A 22,422-nucleotide genomic window follows, 5' to 3' on the forward strand; every position below is an offset into this window, starting at 1 on the left:
TACCGGAGTGTGCAACATCATGACTTCCTGAAGAGTTCTGAAAGGGTGAAATTATTTTAAATGGTCGATGGTAGGTGATTTTTACTGTCTACATCCAGTGAAAGAAAATACAGGCATTACATCAGTTCTATTAAATCGAAATTACAATCGCAATTAAATCCAGAATTGGGCTAGACCTATAGGAAGCATAAAGCAGGGTAGGCCTACATAAGCATGACAGAGGCCCGATTAGAATTAAACAGAGCTGTTTGCTGATTTCACTTGTTATTTTTTAAATAAAACAAACCTTTATGCCACAAATTCAGTGTTTATTTTACAATATAATTATATATTATTTCGGAGTGTAGAAAATCAGACTCACACTACTCTACAGGTGTGTTTTCAGTCTCTGTTTTATAAGAATTTATTTCTAAACATAAATGTGGTGTTTTAATCTATTCAAAAGTCTGTTCATGACAGGACAGGATCAGAAACTGATGGAGTGGTAGAACCCAAAATCGACGTGTTAACACGCTGTTTTCTGTCGTCAAAGACGTTCAACTTCACAGTGTTAACAGGATGTGACATGAAATATCTGCCCTTGGTGACACAGGAGTGGATTACCAATCCCGTCCCATCCCACTCCCATAAAAATACTCCTTTCCCGTCCCATTCCCAGAAGAATGACTCCTGTTCAATCACATATCCAGTGTTAAAATTTCACATTTCCCACATTTAGCAATTTATTGTTCATGATAAAGAGTGTTGGGTCTTGAGGTCCAGAGCTTGAACTACTATATGAGCCATGAAGCCAGTTTTGCTGTTTAGTACCTAAATGGTCAAATGCTCAGCAGCCTTCTACTGTGGTATGTTTTCAAACAGTCTATTGAAGAAATTCCTCCAAGTTGATAAATTGATATACACAAACATAAGAAATCCTGTAGACATCCAAGTTTTTAAAAAAAATATGTATTATACCAGTTTATAACTGATAAAGCATAAAATGTTATATTAACTACTAATAAAGTCAATTTTAACTAATAACAAAGTCAGTATTAACGCAGGTGGTGTAAGTGGGGATATAGACATAATAGATACATAGATTTTGTTTTTACCTTGGCCCCCAATAACAAAGGCTCTCTGAAACTAGGTAAGATGTCTAGCAGGGAGACAGACCATAATTAATTGCCACTGACAAAATTGCTGAGATAATTTGTGGTATTTTAGGGTTTCAACAGCTGATACTGTTATACACTTCCTGATTATGTTTGTTTGGAGCTATGAATTTAAATTAGTTTAAACTTAGTTAAACACAGGGACCAGTGGCCTTCCTCTAAACAAGGAATAATAAATGCCTCCACCTCCCCTCCCCTTACTTTCCATTTCACATTCAATGCCTCTAAACCAAATCACGTTGGTTTTGACATAAAAAGCAATGAATGCAGTGAACCAATTTCCTTTATATATTCAACAGGATTATAGGTTTATTGTCGTGTTATTTACGCAATGTTATCACTTTGCTAATGCGATAAACAAGCCTTGTGTTTCGCACATATTGTCAATACATAAATCAAACTTGAATGCGGTTCGTAGAGTACCTCATATCTCATTGTCTGACGGTAATTAAAAGCCAGTGTTAAAAAAAACTGTCGGTACAGTTTTGATTTTGTCGTAGTGTGCGCTGAGCTTGGAAACTGTAGCTGTTACGTTTAGCTAATTGCCGAAACAATTATCTTGCCTTTCGTATTATCTTTTATTCTCTTTTAATTTGTTGACCCATTCTGCGCAGTCGTCGATTGGATCATATCCGCTCTTTAGCGCGATTGGATGCTTAACCAGGAAGCGCGTTACATTTGAACGTTTCTGGCGATGTTATTGGTGCGTTTCAAGACTTTTAAATTCCAAACGGTTGTCACCCGGCGCAGGCGAGGGTTTTTCAAAACTACGTCGTAGCGTCTCCGTCGCCCAGCAGTTGAATGTGTTGACGAAAGCCGTTTTAATTTCGGCTTCTTTTATTGAGGTAGGTGGTCAGTATAGGATGATAATATAGTTAGTATATCCTGCTGTTTTCTGTATATAAAATGTGATCCCAAGTTTTTTGTTTCCCTCTGCTTTACTTTGACTTTAGATAACGTTCGTTCAAAAGAAATGTTAACGTTAACAGTTAGCTTAGCAAACGTAAGTTAGCCTTTGTTGTTGATTTAACGTAAACATCCAATGCCAACGTTAGTTATGTTAATAATATTAGTCTAACTTAATTGTCAAAATTGGTTGTGGGTTTTATGACAAACGTCTGGCACGTTTGGTAATGACTAACATTAGTGTAACCTTAGCACAGTCACGTTGAATGTTTTGGCCTTTGAAAGCTAACGTTGGGTGTTAATATTAACGTTAGCTAGAACTAACGGATGGATGAAAACGTTGGCGACATTGGTCCCAAGACAATAACGTTAAGACAAATGTCATTCACTAACGGTGTTGCATTAAAGTGTGAAGTTATAACGTTATGTTGTGATTCAACCTGTTCTTGGCCTTGGATTCAGAAATGCCTTAGCTCACTTAGTTGCAGATATTAATACCTCAACATATAACGTTAAAGTCAGTCAAAAATGTTATGTAATTATTTAGGACCAAAATGTTTGTCATAATTGACGTGTGTGTACTTAACATTTAACGTTAGCTTTATTCTAAAAATCCCGCGTTGACTCTTTGTCATATAACGTTATTTATTAAAAACTTTCTTAGACCAAACTTGAAGCACATTAGTCAAGCAGAAAGTCACTTGGAAATCATTTCATCCCTTTCAAATCCCTTGTAAGTGTTTCACTGACTTCAGGTCATTCCACCAATTATTGTTTAATAGACCTTTTTCATAGCAGACATTTTGACATGTCACAGCATGAAAAGCACAGGTCATTAATAAAAAGGACGATGGCTGGCATAACATGTAATTGTAAGTTTTGTCACTTCCACGCCATTGTAATGTTGCTTGCTCACTAGCATGATTTAGTGAAACATGGAACAAAGTCATTGTAATGTAACTAATTACACCTGTGTTTCAGTGAAAATGTATACTGTAAAAAAGGTTTAGTTTCAGGTGCCTCAAGTCATTCACCCGTGCATTTCTTCTCATTTTGCCTGATCAAAACCAGATATTTCAAACCTGATATTATATAATTTTCATCAGATATATTGAGTTTTAAATAATTAAAAAATGTTTCCAGCCAATACAACATTATGTATGTATTGATCACAATTGTGACCAAGATATGTGGTGAACTAGACATTTAACAGTAAATAAAATAAACTTGTTAGTGCCCTCTGGTGGACAAACTATATAATGACGTTACTGTTTCTACCTCAACCTCATTTTCGCATTGCTGTGTTAACATTTCTTGTTACTTATTGGTTATTAGTCTGATATTAACATATCTACAGGAAGCTAATATTGGCCAGCAGGTCGGCCTAGCACACTGCATCATTGCCTGTGTAGTTAACAGCTTTGTAATTTATTTATTTTTTACTCTCAGGGGATAATTGTTCTGTTTAAAAAAAAAAAAAAAAAAAAAAAAAAACTTATCTAAAGAAGGAGCTTATTATACAAATAAAAATTATAGGCACATGCAGACCAAGATTTACCAACATACGTAAATTGGCAGACATGTTTCTGATGCTGCTGTTAACTTTGTCATCTGTGCACATCATTTTTACACACATCAGTAAAAGTGTCTTATCAACTGGGTGCAGCTTTCAGGATGACGCCTCCCTCAGAGTGTAGTCAGGCCAATCCAGCCCTGTAACTTAGTTTGTCTCTCGGCTTTTACAGGATGAGTTCTGTTGATGTGAATGATGAGAATCGTGGGGTCTACCCTGGAGGAAAGCAGAACAGCACAATCAATGACATTTTTGCCCTGGATCAGCCGACAGGGAGGCCCTCTATCCTGCGTCAGACAGAGAACCTACCCAGTAAGACGGTGCCAAAGGTCGCAAAGGTACAGGACCGGCTTACTTTTTTTTAGATGTCGTTTCCTTGCTCATCTAGTTTTTTTGTTTGTTTGTTTTTTTTCACACCATAATGACACCTGGCTGAACATTTTATACAGTTGTGTCACCAGCTTAGTGTTCTTTAGTTTTGTTGCACCTTTTTAACACTGGACACCTTTTTATTTGATACTTTGACCATATGTAAATTTAGGATATTATTTTCCTATCAAATTTTTATTTTTCCTGTAGATCACCTTGTATCTAGGTTACGTTTACTGTACTGATCAGTTTACTTGTGTGTAGGTTTGTTTTCAGACTCCAAGAAGAGACCCAGTGAGTAGAAGAATTCTATCTCCCAATTCTGTGAAGATGACAAGCGTGGACGAGTGTGCAAAAGCAATGGAGTCCCTACATTTGGATAAAACAAAGTAAGCAACATTTCTCATACTGCAAAATGCCTCCAGTGAAATGACTGATCAGTTTAAGTAACAGTCTGTTTTATTTTTACAGCACTTTGCTACCAGATGCCACTGAGCTTAGTGAACCCATACAAGGTAATTGACCTATCTTTATATAATATACATTTTGTTTTCCTTGAATGTGTCTGAATGTTGAAAAATGTATGATCTTCTTGAATTTTCCTCAGAACTGTCATCTTATCCTGATGATGACATGCCCATACAAAGCAAAGGAGACTATCAGCTGGATTTTGACAACCTTGATGCAGTCAATCCATTTCAGGGGTCTAGTAAGATGCTCCTCTCTCCAAGGCCTGCTGTTGAAACCTCTACAGATCAAACTGTGCCTCAACACACCAAACCAGAGAATATCTTGGAGGAGGCCGCCAAAATAGAGTCTGCACTAGACGAGACACTCCCATTCTCCCCATCTGTGGAAAACTCGCTGGTTGACGTCTCTGCCGACATCAGCTCCACAGAGAGCAGTGTGGTCACAGTGGTGAAGCTCCCAGCGGTCGAGGAACATGATTCATACACTGCCACACCTGATGAAAAACAACCTGCTGAAATGTTGATGGATGTTGGTGAAGGCAAAGTGTCGGGCAGCTTTGTGGAAGATGCGCCATTGCCAACGAACGTGTCAGGCAGTTTTGTAGAAGATGCTCCGCTGCCAACGACTTGTTTGGGCAGTTTTGTAGAAGATAAACCGCTACCAACGAAAGGTTCTTACAGCTTGGATTTTGACAACCTTGACGCAATCAATCCTTTCCAAACCGGTGGCTCTAAAATACAGAATTCCCCTGTCCTTGGGAGAAAGACGCCAGACAGTACCCCACCTGTCGAGGAGGCACAGATAAAGGAAAATAAACCCAAAGATGTTGACATACCTGAGTTGGCTCAAGATGTTCCTGTTCAGCCTGAGGAGGTGAAACCCATAGCTGCAGAGGCCCCAATTTCAGCTAATGTAGCGGAACCATCAGCTGCTGAATCCATATTGCAGCCAGCTGGTGCCCCAGTCAAGGAAGGACCAGTCATGCTTGAGATCAATTTTGATGATGGCAGTGAGGTCCCACAGAAACCGCCACCAAAGAAATTTGGCAAAAGGCCTCCTGGTCTAAAATCTAAGGTGGGGAAGCCGGCGTGTGACATCAGACCACCAAAAGAAACTCCAGCGAAGCCAGCCGCTACTGATGTTGATGATGTTCCGGTTCCCAAAGCGTCTTACTCATTTGACTTTGACAAATTTGACGACCCAAACTTCAATCCCTTCGGCACAAAAACAATCATGAGCAACTCTCCAAAGTGCAGCAAGAAAGCTGGCCCTGTGCTCATGGAAACTTCCATTCCAGAGCAAACAGACAAGCCTGCAGCATCACCAGCATGGTATGTTAATTTTTTAAATTTTTATCTGAGTGTATCAAGCGTTTACATCCAGTGACACTTTATTTCACTAAGTTTGTATGCTTTTGCCCTCTGTAGCACTGGAGAGACTGTCCCAGCTGTCAGTCCCAACCCTGGAGCAGTAGGAGAAGTAATGCACTTTGATACAAACCTAAATACATCTTTTCATTTTACTTTCCTTTGGTTGTGTTTTCACAAACATTTTTGTTACTGTGTGAATGACAGACTGTTGAACTCGCAGCTGCCTCTGACCACGAGAAGCAACTTGAAGCAAAGCAACCCAAGGAGAGTCCTGAGCTTTCTGAATTGTGTCAGCCTGAGCAGACGTCACAGACCGGCCTGTCAGAATTCAATGACGAGTTTGTTCCTGGAGCTATGTGTAAGTAAATATAGGCCATTAACTCTATTTTGTCTAGTTCTACAAGGATCTGTAAATGTTTCGGTTGCCTTAAATTTGAGTTTAGAAATTGTTTTGGGGGGGGGGGTATTGGTGTATGGTTTCATAGAAAATATATCCCTGCAGAAATGTGTCATTGTTCAATGTGTTCTTTGTGAAGCATCATTAAATGGAAAGCTCATTGATGTTAACCTGTGATATTTATATCTAGTCATGGCCAATGACTTCGATGGCCAATTCGATTACCTGGAACAGTTTGGGTCCAGCAGTGTAAGTGCTTACTTTGTGTGTATGTGTTTAAATAACAAATTTCTTTGGTCAATGCACAACCTAAACGTATTTTAAATCTCTTGCTGCAGTTTAAGGAATCTGCATTGAGGAAACAATCATTGTACCTTAAATTTGACCCCCTCCTGAGAGAGAGCCCAAAGAAGTCTGCAGGTCCAGCCGCTCAGACCCACGGCCCCCGCCCTGTTGCCTTTGTTTCACAGTATGAACCACTTCTGTTCTCACTTACTGTGATTGCTGCTGTCACTGGACGTTGGAGCAGAATTTGTTCTGCTACAACAAAATTAAATTTGTCTGAAATTTGACCATTTCAACCCCCCCCCCCCCCCATTCAGGCTTGAAACTCCACAGATGGCGGAAGAAGAGAGAGCAAATGGACCACTAAAAGATTATTTCAAACTGTTTGATGCTACAGCACCAGTAAGCCACTATTGACTGTACCTGGAAACTACGTGGAAATGCCTTTCCACTATTTTTGGAAACAATATTCAGTGCGTCCTTGCTAAGTCTCCTAACTTGATTTATTTACTGTCATCTAGCCTCGTCCAATCCTTGAGAGCCTCGTCCCTCCTTTCCCCCAGCCAGCAAACGCAGAGGATGCCATTATTGAAGTGCTGAAGTACAGTCAGAAAGACATGGATGAAGCAATCGCCAAGGTCCAGGCAGAAGTATGTCCTGCTCACTGTCTTTTGCGATTTGAATAACAGCAGTCGTTCCAAAAGCTGAAGAGGTTTTGCATTTGAAGTGTGTGAACACCACATGTTTATACAGACTGAAACAACTAGTCTAGACCTTGTTGATTGGATTTTCAAACAATCCCTGAAGCAGTTCAGAGTAATCTGATTTAACTACAGTCAATTCATGGATTAAATGGGTAATGTCAACGATCAGCTTAATCTTTTTTTCTTAATCAGATATCAGTTATTTAGAGTCTTCAGTCATTTACTGAGATCAATATTTCATAACAATTGTGAACATCCATAGTTAAACCTGAGGAACAGACAAGGCACATAGTGATGAGATTTGCCACCTGACTTGAAACAGTGTAGGTTGGAAAAGGCTATTAACTAACATCTTTTCTAAAAGGACACCAATTTAAACATGGACTCCAGGATAATGGTGTATTTTTTCCAATAGGCAAAGGAAAAAGAGGAGCAGTGGAGTGCAAAGTATAAAAAGCTACTAGACGATGGTCAAGAAATGAGGTGAGCTGTACTTTGTTTAATTTTGTTTTTGTCATTTATTTAATATCAATGTTTCAAGACATTTGACACCTTTTTTTTTTTTTTTTCCCCAAACAGGAAAATAATTGCAGAATTTGAGCTCATGATTGCAAAAATGATGGGTAAGTTAATATAAATTATTTTTATGTCACAGACTGAGGGACTTCTGACATAGTGGTGTATTAAAAAGAGCTCTTCAATTTTCTTGTATTATTCAGCTGACCAAGAAAAGGAGAGGGAGGTGTCCCAAGCAAAGCTCAATAAGGCCCTGCTGGAGAAGGATCAAGTGTCCAGTGACCTGAACGCCATGGAAAGATCTTTCTCAGACCTTTTCAAGAGACTGGAGAAGTACAAGGATGTTATTGAGGGTTACAAAAAGGTTAGAGAATATGAATACTACCCTTGTTGTGAACCACAAATGCATACGTGACACATTTCTAGGTTTTAACAAAGCTGTGTCAGTTTGATGGGTAAATTGTTTTTTTTCCCCCCCAGAATGAAGAGACGCTGAAAGCTTGTGCTCAGGACTATCTGGCACGGATCAAAAAGGAGGAGCAGCGCTACCAGACCCTTAAAGCCCACGCTGAGGAGAAAATTGGCCAGTAAGAAATCTGACTCTCCTGTGTTAATGGTGTAAATTGTAAGACTTGCCGCATCAGACTGACATTTATTGTTCACCTTTAGTGCAAATGGAGAAATTGCCGAGGTGCGGTCCAAGTTCAAGGCTGAGGTATCTGCACTTCAAGCGCAGCTGCGTCGTGAGCAGCTGAAGACACAGTCATTGGAGAAGAGCCTGGACCAGAAGGTGAGTGAATGTTAATTAGATGGTATGGATTTGCAGAGGTGTTGAAGATGAGAAAATATCTTTTTTTCTTTTACAGGAGAAGGAGGTTGAAGAGCTAACCAAACTTTGTGATGACCTTATCAACAAAGTTCAGAAGGGTTGAGCTAATTTGTAAATTCTGTACTTTTTCTTTATTTGTTGTGTAGTAGGTTCGTCTTTATACATGTTCTTATAATACTGTAAAAAGTTAATAAAGAAGTTTAAGTGACTTGTGGTAATTATTAGACTAGTCTTTTAATTTCTGCATTATTTCAAACCACTAGGGGGCAGTGTTTAATGTTTTGAATCTTGTCATCTGGGTTTTGGATTTGAAGCATTATTAATGCACATGGAAGTCGCATGGCCGTTTTGAAGCCTATAAAATGTTTGTTCTGTGTAGGATTTCTACTTTAAACACAGGAGCTGTTCAACATACTCACCCCATATCTGTCTGGAGCCAAAGCTCATCCCCATCCTGCCATGCTTACAACAAAACAAGAGCTCACCTGACACAATGCTCCCCTTCTTTCCTGAGCAATCACAGGGTCCTGTCACATTCCCGTAGCAGAACAATGCACTTCCTAAACGGAGAAAGGAAATCCTACCTAGATTGGAGTTGAATGGGGGGGGGGGCTTGATTCACTTAAATGGGAAGAGATGCTGGTCACTCGGTGTAGTCTTGCAGGGGCCATCACTCATCCAAAAAGGGACTGAGACTGCTCTTGTGTCTGTGGTATCTGTTTGGTCATTCATCCCACGATCCCAGCATCTTCTGTCCCTCTGGTTGCTGCCCTCTGTGTCACCCTCAGCAGACACTCATAGGGAGAAAGTTAACCGGTCTTCACTCACCCCCTTATGTTATGACAGGTACCAGCCACTGTTGCTCTTATTCACAAGGACTTTTATGCCTTTGTTGGTGAGCGCGGACTGCAGCCGTTGAATATTCACGTGTTGCAAACAAATGCATTAATCTTCGTGAAGCATGTGACTAATTTGTTTCATGTCATTTAATCATACTACCAAATCAGACTTTAGATGACTTAGTTTTTTGAGCTTTGAACAGAGTACATCATACAAGATTGTCAAACAATACCAATTACATACAAATATATACCTAAATACTGGCATGTACTAACTGATTAAACTGGGTGGCAAAGTACTCAAAATGTACTATACATACTGTATACTTTAATAACATTACATAGATATGTAAAACGCCTTACTCTTAAAAATAAACTTTTGATACATTTTTTTTTTTTTTAGCAAAATAAATTAAATATTTATGACTCAATTTGATTATAAATGCCTACAGCTTCATAAACTGTGGAGGCCAAAAAGACCTGCTGGTTTACCTCAACATGCTCAGTTAAAATGATAATGAAGACCAATTCAGTTAACATGGAAACAATTCTTCCATCCCTTGCAGTCTCAGGCAAGGTTTGCATGCTATAAAAAACCAGTCTACTCTTTCACTTTTAACAGAGGACAAAAGTGAGGGATGGAGACAAGTAATGTAAAGGATAGTGGTCAGCATTCCAAATGTTATGCATCTTTAACAAACAAAAGGACAACCTGAGTAGGAGCATTCAGTCAGCCCCTTTTGTAAATCTCGAGTACCATTTTCATCTTCATTACCAGGCAGAACACACAGAGCTCCTGCGCTCCAGCAGCTAAATAAGTGAAAGCTAACCTCGATTTTCAGCTACACCTCAAGTAGGAAACTGCAAAATTCAAGCTGGCCTGAATAGCTGCGATTAAACTCACACGCTGCAAAAACGTCCTTGTCCTTTTTGTATTAAGTGCACAACAAGGATTTGTGGATTTTAGTGGTGTGAGAATCAGTCAGGTAAAAAATAAGCACCAAATATGGAAGTTTGGATGTACAAACACAAAGTGTGTATGACTGGCCACTGTTTTTCCCCATGTGCTCACACTCCCGGCAATCTCCAGCTGTGACAAGAGTCCGACAGTTAAAAAAAAAAAGAAAAGTAATGCCAGGTGACTGCCGCTCAGGAGCCGCTGTTCAGTCCACAACTCATTGTCCCGCGGAAGTACTGGAGCAGTCAGTGGGTGATATTTGGCACTGAGGCTAACACTGAAAATGAATGTGTTGATGCTGATGCACTTTCCCGTCCACGTGGGAGTGAGTGTGTGTGTGAATGTCAGTGTAGATTTTGGGGTAGATTTTAGGGGGGACTGCTGACCCTCCATGGGCGAGGAGGAGCTGCTGCTGTGCCAGGTACTCCTCATAGTTAAAGCAGTCTTTGTCTGGACTGGAGGACGGAGCCATGCAGCCCCTTTCCCGCTCTCGATACGGCAGCCGGTGGGAGCTCGGCAGTACCTGTGCGGCAGCAGCTTGTGGGGTGGGAGGGGGACAGTGCTTTCTGCTCTGGCAGAACCAGAGCAGCACTGTGCCAAAGATGAACACTATTCCAGCAGGGATGCCAATGATGACAGGCCAGGGGAGGGAGCTGGAAGCTGGCGAGAACATGGTCGTGATGGGAGGCTTCCGTGTCTGCAAAAGAAGAGGGCCAAAATGATCTCAAAACAAGGTCCCAACTTTTAAACGTTAGTTTGTTTAAATCCACATGTGAAGGCCTGAAACAAATAATCAGTTTTACTATCAACTAATTGTATTCAATATTTAGGTAATAAAATGTCCGAACAACAAGTCCAAACCTAACTAACTAACCTACCTAACAAAAATTGTTTTAATCTTTGAACAGAGACAGGTTTCAATCTCCCTGCCTGGTGAATTTGACAGGTTTTTATTTATTTGGTGGAGAATAATATTTCAAAAACTGATATAAAACAGGTGACAACAAAACATTTAGGTTTGTTAACATTGTTTTGTCATCTGACCTAATGACATTTTTCTGACATGTATGTGGTCTCGCTTTCATTTCATTTTTGACATTCCCCTGATGTTATTGTGTTACATGCATTAATGAAGAGTCCTAAAAATAAACAACTGCATAAAATATCCAAAATGGTAGCACAGATCCTTGTCCAAGCTGCTGATTAGTTGCTCTGCAGTATGTTTGTAACACATCCTGCTGCTGTGGCAGTGCTGCACTGTAAACAGACATTCCCCAGGCCTCACCTGGCCGCACAGTGAGGAAGGCGCTGCGGAAGCTGTAGCCCATGGTGTTGGCGCCTAAGCAGATGTACATGCCAGCGTCCTCCTCCTTGGCACGGGTAATAAGCAGCTTGTTGAGATAGGAGCCGTCGGGTCGTGACCACACCTCCCCTGTGGGCAGCACCACAAATCGGTGGTCTCCCACCTCGATGGTAGAGTTGTAGCGATTTTCCTCGTTGGACTCCACGCGTTTGAGCCACTGAATGACGGGCTTAACGTCACTCCTCACTTTGCACTGGAATGACGTGGTGCCTCCGTAGTCGACCGTCGTGTTGACCGGGTGGGTGCCCGTCAAAACAGGCTTAGAGTTTGTCCTCTCTGCAAAGACACAGAGAAAAACTGTCAAGATACACACAAACATCTTTTGACATGACAGCCCTTCTGTGCATAGAAGAGGTCTTAGTTGTACATACCATTGTTAGCCTCAGGCTTATAATTTAGAATTGACAGGGAGGGAGGAATACCACATGTAACACAAGAAGTATGTGTGATTAGTTTCCTCTCTTTCTTTGCTCCTGGTTGTACAGCACACATTTCTCATGGGAGGGGGGGGGGGGAGGGGGGACGCAGTGGGTCTGGCAGACAGCTGGACTTTAATCAGCTCCAGATTTGGTGGAGGGTCTCTGAGTTGAACAGCCTCTCTCTCTCCCTCACTCTCCCCCCCCTTGTGCAAACACCAGGGCACAAGCCCTCACTCTCAAGCCTGCTTCCTCAATATGCTTCTCGTATACATGATTACACAAGCACATTCATCCATGCAGCAAGGATATGAATAAGACCTGCTGATCGCAATCACACGTCAGGAATAGGTACATCAGAGAGAAGATTTTTTTTTTTTTGTTTGTGTTTTTTTTAAAGGTTACAGTTCTTCCTACACTATCAATTTCCCCGCAGCACTGTACAAAAGATCACAAACACGATCCACACAAACAGCAGTAATCATTTAAATGAATTACCTCTGCCTCGTCTGTTAGCTTTAATATTTCCAGGTGAATATGTTCGGTATGCGTACAGCTCAGCCTCTCTGTGGGATACTCACGTATGACCTCAACTTTATATGTGGCGTTGATTTCCCCTGCCCGATTGGAGACCCTGCAGGTGTATCTGCCGCTCTGCTCTGGCGTCAGGCTCCTTAGACTCAGAGTCCACTTCTTCTGACGGCCCTCGCCGACCTCCTGCTCCGTTAGCGGCCTGTCGTCCTTCAGCCACACGATGTCCGGTCGAGGATTTCCACTGGCCATGCATTTGAGCCGCACCGAGCTGCCAACAGGACGAGCTATCACCCTTTTTCTCATCTTAGCGGGCTGTGTGAAGCGGGGACGCACTTTAGATGAAAGAAGAGGAAACATTTAGTTACTTAACTTATGAGTGCGCATACGTGACTGGAGTTGGCAGTGTACCCTCATTTTAAAGTGTTTTTGCAAGTTTTAGCTCGTTAACTACATATATACAGTACTTTACACTTTTGCTGACCATTTTCTGTTGATTCTTATCATATAGCATGAAAATAAAATGATAGATTATTGGAACTAGTTGTCTAATCCTTCACAGTAAAGCCTGTATTGTGTTTTATTAAAGTTGCAATATCATTGCAGAATAAAGCAATGCACTTAAACTGCGTTATCAAATAACAAAAATGTCACTTTGACATAATTGAAATGCAGACATGACGTTCACTGCAATGGATTCCACGACTCAAACAAGTTTTAGGAGTCAGCTAAAAGTTTCATTTCACAGATTAAAGGGAACAAATGGCTGTCTGGAGGAAAAATCTAAAAACACAGCAGCATGATTTGCAAAATATTTATCTGTGATGTCAAGTGCATGTGTTTGTTCCAAACAGGATAAAACATGCAAAACCACTGACATGGTCCTTTGAGTTACAACTGCATCACTGATAGCCTGCCAACAGAGCTCTTACCAAATTTTTCTGTGTCTGTGCCCGGGTCAGACTGTGGCGCATCATCTGCTCCAGGTCCAGCTTTATCAGAACCCGAGTCATCTGTTAAACACAGCAGGACAACAGTTTGTCAACAGTTGAGGGCCAACCAAAACAGCAAGGTGTTGGTTGTTAAGATAAAAGAAATCTTGCAGCACAGAATTGAAACTATTGTAAAACCAAACAAACTAAAAATTTGAGCCGGACCGATACGGGTTTTTGGGGGCCGATGCCGATATTAAAGTGAAAAAGAGCCGATTTATGAGCCGATATTTAGATTTAGGGAATGATTTCGATAGTACACCCCTTTACTGTATAAAATACACTTAGAACAGGCTGATATTGAAAGCTGGTATGTATGTGGGCTATAAAACCTTTTCCTAAATGGATTATGTTAATAAAATAGATTACAGTCTCAAAAAGTGAACATGTAAACAATTGCACATCAATAAATATTTGCTGCTGGAATGTGCAACTTTTTCAGCCATCTGTAAACAGAGAGAGAATAAGCATGTGTATTTCACTTTACACATAATCTGCCATAATTTCAATGTAGCACATTCACATCTGGTTCATCCCTTTACCAGCACTCTTTAATTCTAACCAAAGCTACGTGAAACCATCAGTATAAATCATGGCGTCTATGATAAAGTGAGCTGCTGTTGAATGCATCTAATATAACATGACTCTACAAACGAGGACCTGCAACTTTGAGATGTCATTTAACTAACGTTATAACTACAACCAGAGCCATTACGGCTCTGACTACAGTGTTTCACATCTACTACGTCACAAATAGAGGAGTTACAGGAAGCCGTGTTAGATTCTTGTTCAGCTCATGTTTATTTACATGTCCGCTCTGGTTTAATAATTTCAGACACGCTGACTAACTGCAGACAGGCAGCTGGCAGCTATATTTAGAATATGTCAGAAACTATAGTTTAACGGCTTATTAACGTTAGCGCTCCTCCACTGATAAACACGGCATTAGCTTTGTGGCTAATTTAGCAACAGGCAGCGTTAGCTGCTGTAACGTTACCTGATTTTAGAGAATAATTAAAAGTGATGAACTACAGACAAATGTGGACCGTTCACTAGAACTGCCGCACTGTTTCAGAATAAATCAACAGTTACGTCTGTCAGCAGATACCGTAACATTAAACTGCTGTGACCTGCTGGAAGCCAGGGGAGTGCAGTGAAAAACGGGAGGGTTAGCAAGTCATGAATGTTTTCAGGAGAGGAGAAGTGATTGAGTCTGTTTTTATTATAATTATTATTCATGTTTATATCATGTAATTAACGTGACAAAAGACCGACTCACCGCTCACACAGCCTTCTCTGTATTTGGTTTCTACATGCTGCGTGTAAGCTCGGGTAAACTCTGGTCAGCTGATTGTTTTCTTCTGTGGTTTTTGAGGTGAGGCAGTGTTGTTAACAGGGGAGCTGCAGCTGGTCGCCCTCTGGTGGGAAACTATGCAACACCCATGACACGAGTGAAGGATCTGACTCTAATTGTCATTTATCTGCTGTTATAAACGGCTGATGCCGATTAAATGCAATTAGCTCATATCGGTCGATAATATCGGCCATAATTAACATTACTTAAACGCCAAGCAGTAAATGAAGTAAAGGTTGTAAAGGCAGGTAATGGTGGGTGAATTTGAGTTGATCCTATTTTACAAAGGCCATTTGAGTTGATGATACCAAACAGCTGCTGTTGAGTCAAAGAACAACTTTTTGTATTTTCTTTCCCCAACTTTAAGACCAGATTTGAAACATTATGGCTTTTTCTGGAGCTTTGAGCTGCATTTTCAAGCTCTGACAAAAGTTGTTAAGTAGACCTTAAGTTAAGATTATTCAAACTACTATTTATAAGTTCAAAAATGAACTTACACACTCAACTTCCTTCCTGTTTATACAGAAAAAGCTAGCCCATAGGTGTGTAATGTACTGCATGTATATATTGCATTGACATTAATCTGAAGCATTAAACGGTAATTTATTATCAACCTTGTGCTTTTTAAATCACTAAAAAAGCATGTTTCAGTTTATATATATTGTTAATATTTTAGAATCTGGTTCTGTCACAGCTCATATGGCAGCGACCAACAGGCCCAGAAAAGCGTTCTTGGCTCTATCTGAGTAAATTTAGCATTTACAGATAGGCTCCTCTAAGCGGGGTGCATGCTCGGGTCATACTCTGTAACATTTGAAAGTAATATGATCAGTTTTCATAAGCCCAGTTCCAGGAGACAGCTGTGGAGTTTATGTCATTGGCTGACATCATGCAGCGGAGCTAAGACAGGGCTTAGAGAAAGTATAATGAGTGAAACTTAATCGACAGTTTGTGATGCGTATCGACTTTTCGAGTTAAGCATTGACGAATTAACAGAGCAGTTCAGGTTCCTCGCCAATATCTGCCAGACGTTAAGCAGAAGCACTGCTGTTAAATTATTTTATATGATACCACTGAGGTGTTGCTTTGCATTAGATACGATAGTCTAAAGTCATTCTTAGCATCTCAAAGTGGAAGGGAAAGAAAGACACAATATATGTATATATGTAAAGGCCAAGTGAACTGTATCTTTTAATAAAACAAAATGGAAAAACTACCAGCTTGTTCTGTACCTTTCGTACCTCTTTTTGAGTTCATGTTCAATGCGGCCTCAAGTTGGATTTTTCTAGATGCAGTTTGGCACGCTTGATTCCCTCTCTCAGGGTTTGATTGGGTCAGGTAAATAGACCAGATGTGACTTCTAACCCCCTCGTTTGCCTCCCTCCGAGTCCCCCCGAAACCGTCAAAGCTCTCTAGGGTTCTCTGGGTACAAACCCTTCTTTGTTTGTCCCCTGCAGCACCAAGCCCAGCCATGATGTCATGGCTATTTGAAGGGGTTTAACTGGCCAACTATAATAACCCATTCCTTTAAAAAACAGCCTCCACTGGAAGAAATATTTCTCTGTTGCTCACTTGGGCTCTCCACATTCCTCCTGGTTCCTGAACCTCCCAATCCAAACAGAACTTGGTCCCACACTACCGGGGTTTTCTTTTTGACTTTTTTCCCCCTGAATCTATTTCCTCTCTACTTTTTGGCGATTCTAGGGAACAATGGCACTCTTTATATGTCTGTCCTGTTAAAGCTATGCCTTGCCACTATTGTCTTTACACAATGTTGGCTCACTAGACTGCAGACAGGGGTGAGGTAGCACATCTCGTGGCTGCCAAATGATTGTTATTTTTGGAAAATTGAAAAATAAAATAAAATCAATAAGGATTAGTGAAGAGTGACTGAGAGGCCTTTTCCTGTGTAATGGAAAGTAAATAAAAGCTGCAACTTATTATGGAATCAGTGATTACTGTACTGTATGAAATCAAAGGTTTTTCATGCGAATGGAAATTCAATTACAAGAGTCATGATTCAAGACCATGCTTATGCAAGCAAATGCTCCAAGTGGAAGTATCAAATTGTTTAAAACGCAATCAGCCTCCTTCCATACAACTTAAATCCATTCATGACCTCGCTACAGTGTTTAGGGTCTGACGCCATCCCCTCCCACTTCATTCACAAATCCAGCCACAGGAAACAGGCCACTACGCACTCTCTCCCCTGGCCTCCTGTGCCAGCTGAATCACAGGAAAAGGCCTGATGATTTGAGGGCACAATGGGCTCCAGATGTTGTTGGGGACATTGTAATGTCCAGGGAAAGTTATGTGCAGTGGTCTTGCATCACACTGTGGAAATCTCCAAACAGCGACCACATGTGATCCGTCACACGCGGGGCAGTTTATCCAGCAGTTGGCCTGACAACGTCTCCGGAGAGGAGTGAAAAGAAAAATGTGCCACGAGAGCCAACATCTCCATGTAGATAGAATGAGCGCTGCCAGCCCTGTATCAGCCCTGTAATATATTATCTGTGTAGACATAAACATTAAAATCCAATCCTGTAAATGTTAATATGACAATCCCATGTTAATGCTCATGTGAAGCCTGCTGTAGCCTGAGCAGCTGAGGACGAAGAGGGTTGCGGCACGCATCGGCCTATCCTGGTGGGGGTGCTGAGAGGTGATGGGGCCAGTTGTCAAGAGACCACCCCAAACAGGGCCCAAACAGCCAGCTGGAGGGATTGAGGAGGCGCCATGTTGCACTGACTGACCAGATTCTTCAGATAGCTCAGGGGAGGACAGGCTGTCCACTGGCAGATGGGAGGAGGGATATCTCTCCAGCTACAGTGGACCACCCCTCCCACCACCCCTTCTCCTCACATCACTCTGCAGAACCCCTCACTCTCTCACCCACATCTTCGCTGTCTCTTTATCTTACTGTCTTTCTTCTGCTTGGCTTCTCTTCTGGGTCCCAAGCGATGTTTAAAAAGTTATGCTCTCCACACTGAGCCTTGAACTTGAACAGCTGCCAGGATTTCGTCGACCCTTCTCCCCCTGACCGGCACTATTACAGACTGCAGTTGCCTCTCTTACTTTTTTTCTTCTGTGATCCAGTAAAAATAATAAACTGACATGATGGATACTGTATGTGGGGAGCTACCCCTCATTTACAGTATTTCAAATAAATAATCTCTCTCTCTGATCTTTTTGAGCAACATAATAGGCCTCCCAGCAGGTTTATACAGTTAACTGCATGCAACTAAATTAAAATGGCTAACAATTAGGTGATTCAACATTAATGGAAAGTGTTGCTCATGATAATTGCAGACTATTTGGCGGTATTACATTGACTTCAATCCTGGAAGTATTTTGTGGCCCCTAATCTTTTAAGGCAAAAAGGCACCCAGAATGCAGTGCAGCTCTGATGGAACAATTATCTATAAAAACAAACGCTGTGATGATGGCCTGCCAATACCTAATGGGATGATGGACAAGAACGCAGAAAGAGGCGGGGGGGAGGGGTGTCCTTGTGAGATGCAGACTGCCCGTTAGTATCTAGAGTTGGTCTGTCATGCACTCACCACCACCAGAGGACAAGGAGGAAATGGAACAAACCAGATCAGGATTAAGAGTCAGGCCAGAAAGTCTCTAGGTAACACCATAAAGGGCAAAAAAACACTCCTGATAAAAATCGCATGGAAATATGCTTCCAAGAAAGACTTATGATTGAACTTCCAATGGTATTTTCTCCTAACGTAATCAGAGTGGGAGTAAAGCAACGCATGCAGTCAGGTTGAACTGATCTCCCTGCGATCCCTGCCAGCTTCATCACAGCGGCCTTAAACTGTTTTCATTGAAGTCTTCATTCTCACTCAGTCGCACTGCTGCAGAAGCCAAACCAGACAGATGATCTGCCACATAAACACACCAGCGGGGGGAAAGGTTGTTATCTATCAATGAGATTAACTGACTAATTGTGTGTGTCTCCTGTATGTGTGTGTGCGAGTGTGTATGTTGGCTTTCGTTTATCAAAATCATCGTTCTGTATCTCTCAGCCTTTAATCAATATTCAAATCCAAAAATGAATCCCACATGCATGCACAGTATTTGGCTCTACAGCACAGACCAATAATCTATTTAGAAAAATAAGCTGTCTCACATGTTTAAAGAGCCCAGTGGTCAGGGAAACATTTGTGGCCCTTTTCCCTTATTTGTATTTTCTTATGTTTGTGCAAGCTCTTTTTTGGCTTACAAAGACCACTAAGATTGTCACAGCCAAAACAAATTTCTATTCCTCTGGTTTATAAGAAATAATAAATGACAACACCACCAGCAACACTCTCTTTAAACAGTGTCACCTGTTTTAAACATTTTTTAAAACAGGTGACAAGAAAGACCAAGTACCTGATAATAATGCTACATACTTCTGTTGAATTGCTTGAATGTCTTACACTGTGTCAGAAATGGTGACCTTCACTCTTGTTGACCATTGATAGATTTTAAGGTGTTACTCAAAGTTGAGGCAAAGGCAATGTACCTATTTGGAGACAGCATTTTTTTTTAATTTACTGTTCAACAGAAGCACAGCAGAAATCACAGCTCCATTCCTGAACAGGCCATCAGAACTGTGACCATATAGATTTTGGTTTGATTTCTATCTGGCTTCCTTTTTGTTTCTATTCACATAGACTTCAATCCCCACTTGAAAGAATCTATATTTACTTTCTTCAGTGGAAAAACATTAAATAGACCTACTCCATCACATCAAAGTGCACCAAGGATTGTGGCAGAGTCTTGAAACAAATTTAAAATGACATGCTGGTTGTTATCCATCACATGATTGATTCTGAATGTGTTCCACAAAGACGTGTTCAGTGTATGTAAAAACTCAGAATGCCCTTTAAGTTTAATGTAGACGCAGACATAGCCACGTCTGACTTTAATACTAAATAGCACAACTATAGTGTGGACCTTGACATTATAGCTGGCTCGGTGCCTCGATCTCCAACCTTTCATTTTAGCACAATCAGCAGACACCCTCTCTTTGAACTCAATGAGAACTTCATATTGAGTGGGACCCTAAAATAAACTTCAGTCTCGACTAGGCACCGTTTTCTGCTCTGTGTTTTCCACATCTGCCTGATTATGGCCCGTCCTCTATAGCCTGGCTGTCAGAAGACCAGGCTACAGCTTCTCCTGCGAGAGAGAGAGAGAGAGAGAGAGAGAGAGAGAGAGAGAGCACCGACTCTGGCCCTAATTAGGCATCTTAGAGTAATTAGACTAAACACAGCCTTCACGCTCCACTCCGCTCATTCATCATGCTCTGCTCAAGCGCAGAGGAAATGCGCTATATGCACATGCACAAACGAGTAACACATTCATTCAGACTGTGCTTAATCCTCCAGGCCCCATTCAAGAGTTCTGTGAGACAAACCGGCACTATTACGCTGAATGTGTTTCTTATTGCGGAGCTGCAGACCTCTTGCCTCCACAGAGTGTAGCCTAAGGAAAAGGAAGAGCTTGAGATCCAACTGAGTCACAGAGGATGAAGTGGTATGAAACAATATCCCATGCCGCTGTTGACTTTGGGCAGGGAGAGGTAGGGGCTATAACACATACGATAGATGAGAGGATCAACCAATAAACCTCCATAAATCCACTTGTTTTAGAGCTCGACCTCTGTGAGTAATGCTGTCTTTTAACATTTGAACTGTGGTGAGATTTTTGACTGCAGGAAAGTGTTACAACTATGGCTTCAAAACACCACGGCAAAAGATGACACAGTCTGATCGTAAAAAAATCAGGAGACTGACTCACCGCCGTGGTCTCTGGTTTTATTTACCAGACAGGTGACTTTACGTTTTATAGATACAGAATTTTTTAACAAGACTGCCACATTTAACAATCCTCAGTAATCTCATCTCAGGAACGAGCAGAGCAAAAGGTTAAACAGACTATCAAATGTGATGCATATGACTCCATTTACACTCACCGATGACGATGAGTGTATAGTTGATGTTAACGCTACCAAAGCCGTTGGTGGCTTTGCAGATGTAGGTCCCCGTGTCATCTGCCTCCACCTCCTTGATCTTCAGGCCCATGCGGAGGATACGGAAACGGATCCAGCCGCTGTGGATGTTGCGCCCATCTTTGGTCCACATTATGAGGGGCGGAGGGTCTCCTTCCACTGGACACGGCAGCTTAATGGCGCTCCTGAGCCGGGCAGTCTGTCTGTGAGCAACCTTCTCAGAGACCCGTGGAGGTCCTGAGGACACACAAACACGATAACGGTTTCACAAAAGGGAAAAAAACATTTGTTTGAGTCTGCAGCCCACAATAACAGAGACCAATATTTTTAGATGGTATTCCACATCTTTAATCAAAACAATGTTATTCTTGTCAGGGTGAAACAGACAATCAAACATCATCTAGACCAGTGACTCACAACATTGTGACCTATGACCCTTTCAAACAATGCAATGTCTACTTGCGACCCCTTGTCACAGGTTGTATACCTCTTCCGGTTGTGACCAGTTCAGTCAAAGAGGGATTTTTCCTGTTCACATAAAAAGAGCAAAGATTAGAACAAAGGAAGGAAAAATAAATATATTTTGCAGCGCAGAAATTTGCTTTTTTTTAGCTGTCAAATAATTTTACCATAAGCGCCATTCAGCTGCTGTTCTGGGTCTTTAATCAAAACTTTGAAGCCGACATAGACGAGAAGTCCTTAAAGTGTATGTAGGAATGGCAATTTGAACACCTATTTTCATGACATCTGGAAAACTCCATCTCCTAATGAAGATCATGTCATTTGATCAAAAGTCCCAGCACAGCTACTGAATGGACCTTATGAGAAGATTGTTTTACCAACTGCAATTCCAGGTCAAGAATGAATTTTCCTCCTTTTTTCTCCTGTTAATCAGCTTGTAACCCCTTTGGACCACAATACATAAAGGAAGGCGGCTGTGGTTCAGGAGGTAGAGCAGGTTACAGTGCATACATAAACTAAATAAATCTATACACTGCTAGGAATCTGTCACTGTAAGTTTTAATTTATAGGCTCCTCCTTCATAACCACTAAATTTAATGGATTTACTAAACAAGTGACATTGCAAAAACATTTTTATAAGAGAAGAAGAAGCAAAACAAAAGTGTATTGGAATCAGCAAATGAAATAAAATATCTGAATCCTCACTAAAAACCTTTCTAAAAACAGTTTGGATGTGGACAGATGTATTGTGATAGAGGTAATTTGTCATATTTTGTCTGATTACCTAGAAATGTCCAAACCAGATTGTAATAATTGGACAAGCCCTGTCGTTCAATATCTGCACAGAGAGGGTAAAGTGGTTCTAGCTCTGGTTTTGCATAGCATGCAAGAGATCAAAGCGATGAGGAGGGCGGGTCGCA

At 41.1% G+C, this 22,422-nt stretch overlaps 2 protein-coding genes across 3 annotated transcripts in view; one reads left to right on the top strand and one right to left on the bottom strand.

Moving 5' to 3' along the window:
- The first annotated feature begins 1,886 nt into the window (after positions 1 to 1,886).
- On the top strand, positions 1,887 to 8,792 carry tacc3 (transforming, acidic coiled-coil containing protein 3). The gene is made up of 17 exons (XM_038728899.1): positions 1,887 to 1,999; positions 3,806 to 3,971; positions 4,267 to 4,391; positions 4,474 to 4,517; positions 4,610 to 5,804; positions 5,901 to 5,952; positions 6,048 to 6,201; positions 6,431 to 6,489; positions 6,579 to 6,709; positions 6,843 to 6,927; positions 7,047 to 7,175; positions 7,645 to 7,712; positions 7,809 to 7,852; positions 7,949 to 8,109; positions 8,226 to 8,332; positions 8,415 to 8,535; positions 8,612 to 8,792. Exons 2-17 carry the CDS (start codon positions 3,807 to 3,809, stop codon positions 8,675 to 8,677), a joined length of 2,706 nt encoding a protein of 901 aa, XP_038584827.1. The 5' UTR covers positions 1,887 to 1,999; position 3,806; the 3' UTR covers positions 8,678 to 8,792.
- A 750-nt stretch (positions 8,793 to 9,542) lies between these two features.
- LOC119910340 (fibroblast growth factor receptor-like 1) overlaps positions 9,543 to 22,422 on the bottom strand; it is a 28,863-nt gene continuing 15,983 nt past the window's right edge. Inside the window, exons 3-7 of one of the 2 annotated variants that reach the window (XM_038728901.1) lie at positions 21,005 to 21,277; positions 13,614 to 13,694; positions 12,732 to 13,016; positions 11,657 to 12,010; positions 9,543 to 11,094 (exon numbers count right to left, since the gene is read on the bottom strand). In XM_038728901.1, coding sequence (XP_038584829.1) covers positions 10,643 to 11,094; positions 11,657 to 12,010; positions 12,732 to 13,016; positions 13,614 to 13,694; positions 21,005 to 21,277 — 1,445 coding nt within the window. In that variant the 3' untranslated portion in view covers positions 9,543 to 10,642. The remainder of the gene's footprint in view (positions 11,095 to 11,656; positions 12,011 to 12,731; positions 13,017 to 13,613; positions 13,695 to 21,004; positions 21,278 to 22,422) is intronic. The other variant, XM_038728900.1, reaches the window with a different exon arrangement.

This window comes from Micropterus salmoides, unplaced genomic scaffold, assembly GCF_014851395.1.
Source record: "Micropterus salmoides isolate LMB-PRFRI ecotype aquatic unplaced genomic scaffold, ASM1485139v1 Ms_hic_scaffold_19, whole genome shotgun sequence".
NCBI classification, from domain to species: Eukaryota; Metazoa; Chordata; class Actinopteri; order Centrarchiformes; family Centrarchidae; genus Micropterus; species Micropterus salmoides.

What these genes read in the sequence shown, in the direction of transcription:
- tacc3 (XM_038728899.1), top strand. Translation starts at nt 3,807, where the DNA reads ATGAGTTCTGTTGATGTGAATGATGAGAATCGTGGGGTCTACCCTGGA. An exon ending in CGGTGCCAAAGGTCGCAAAG is followed by an intron (nt 3,972 to 4,266) that starts GTACAGGACCGG and finishes ACTTGTGTGTAG; the next exon opens with GTTTGTTTTCAGACTCCAAG. An exon ending in GACGATGGTCAAGAAATGAG is followed by an intron (nt 7,713 to 7,808) that starts GTGAGCTGTACT and finishes TTCCCCAAACAG; the next exon opens with GAAAATAATTGCAGAATTTG.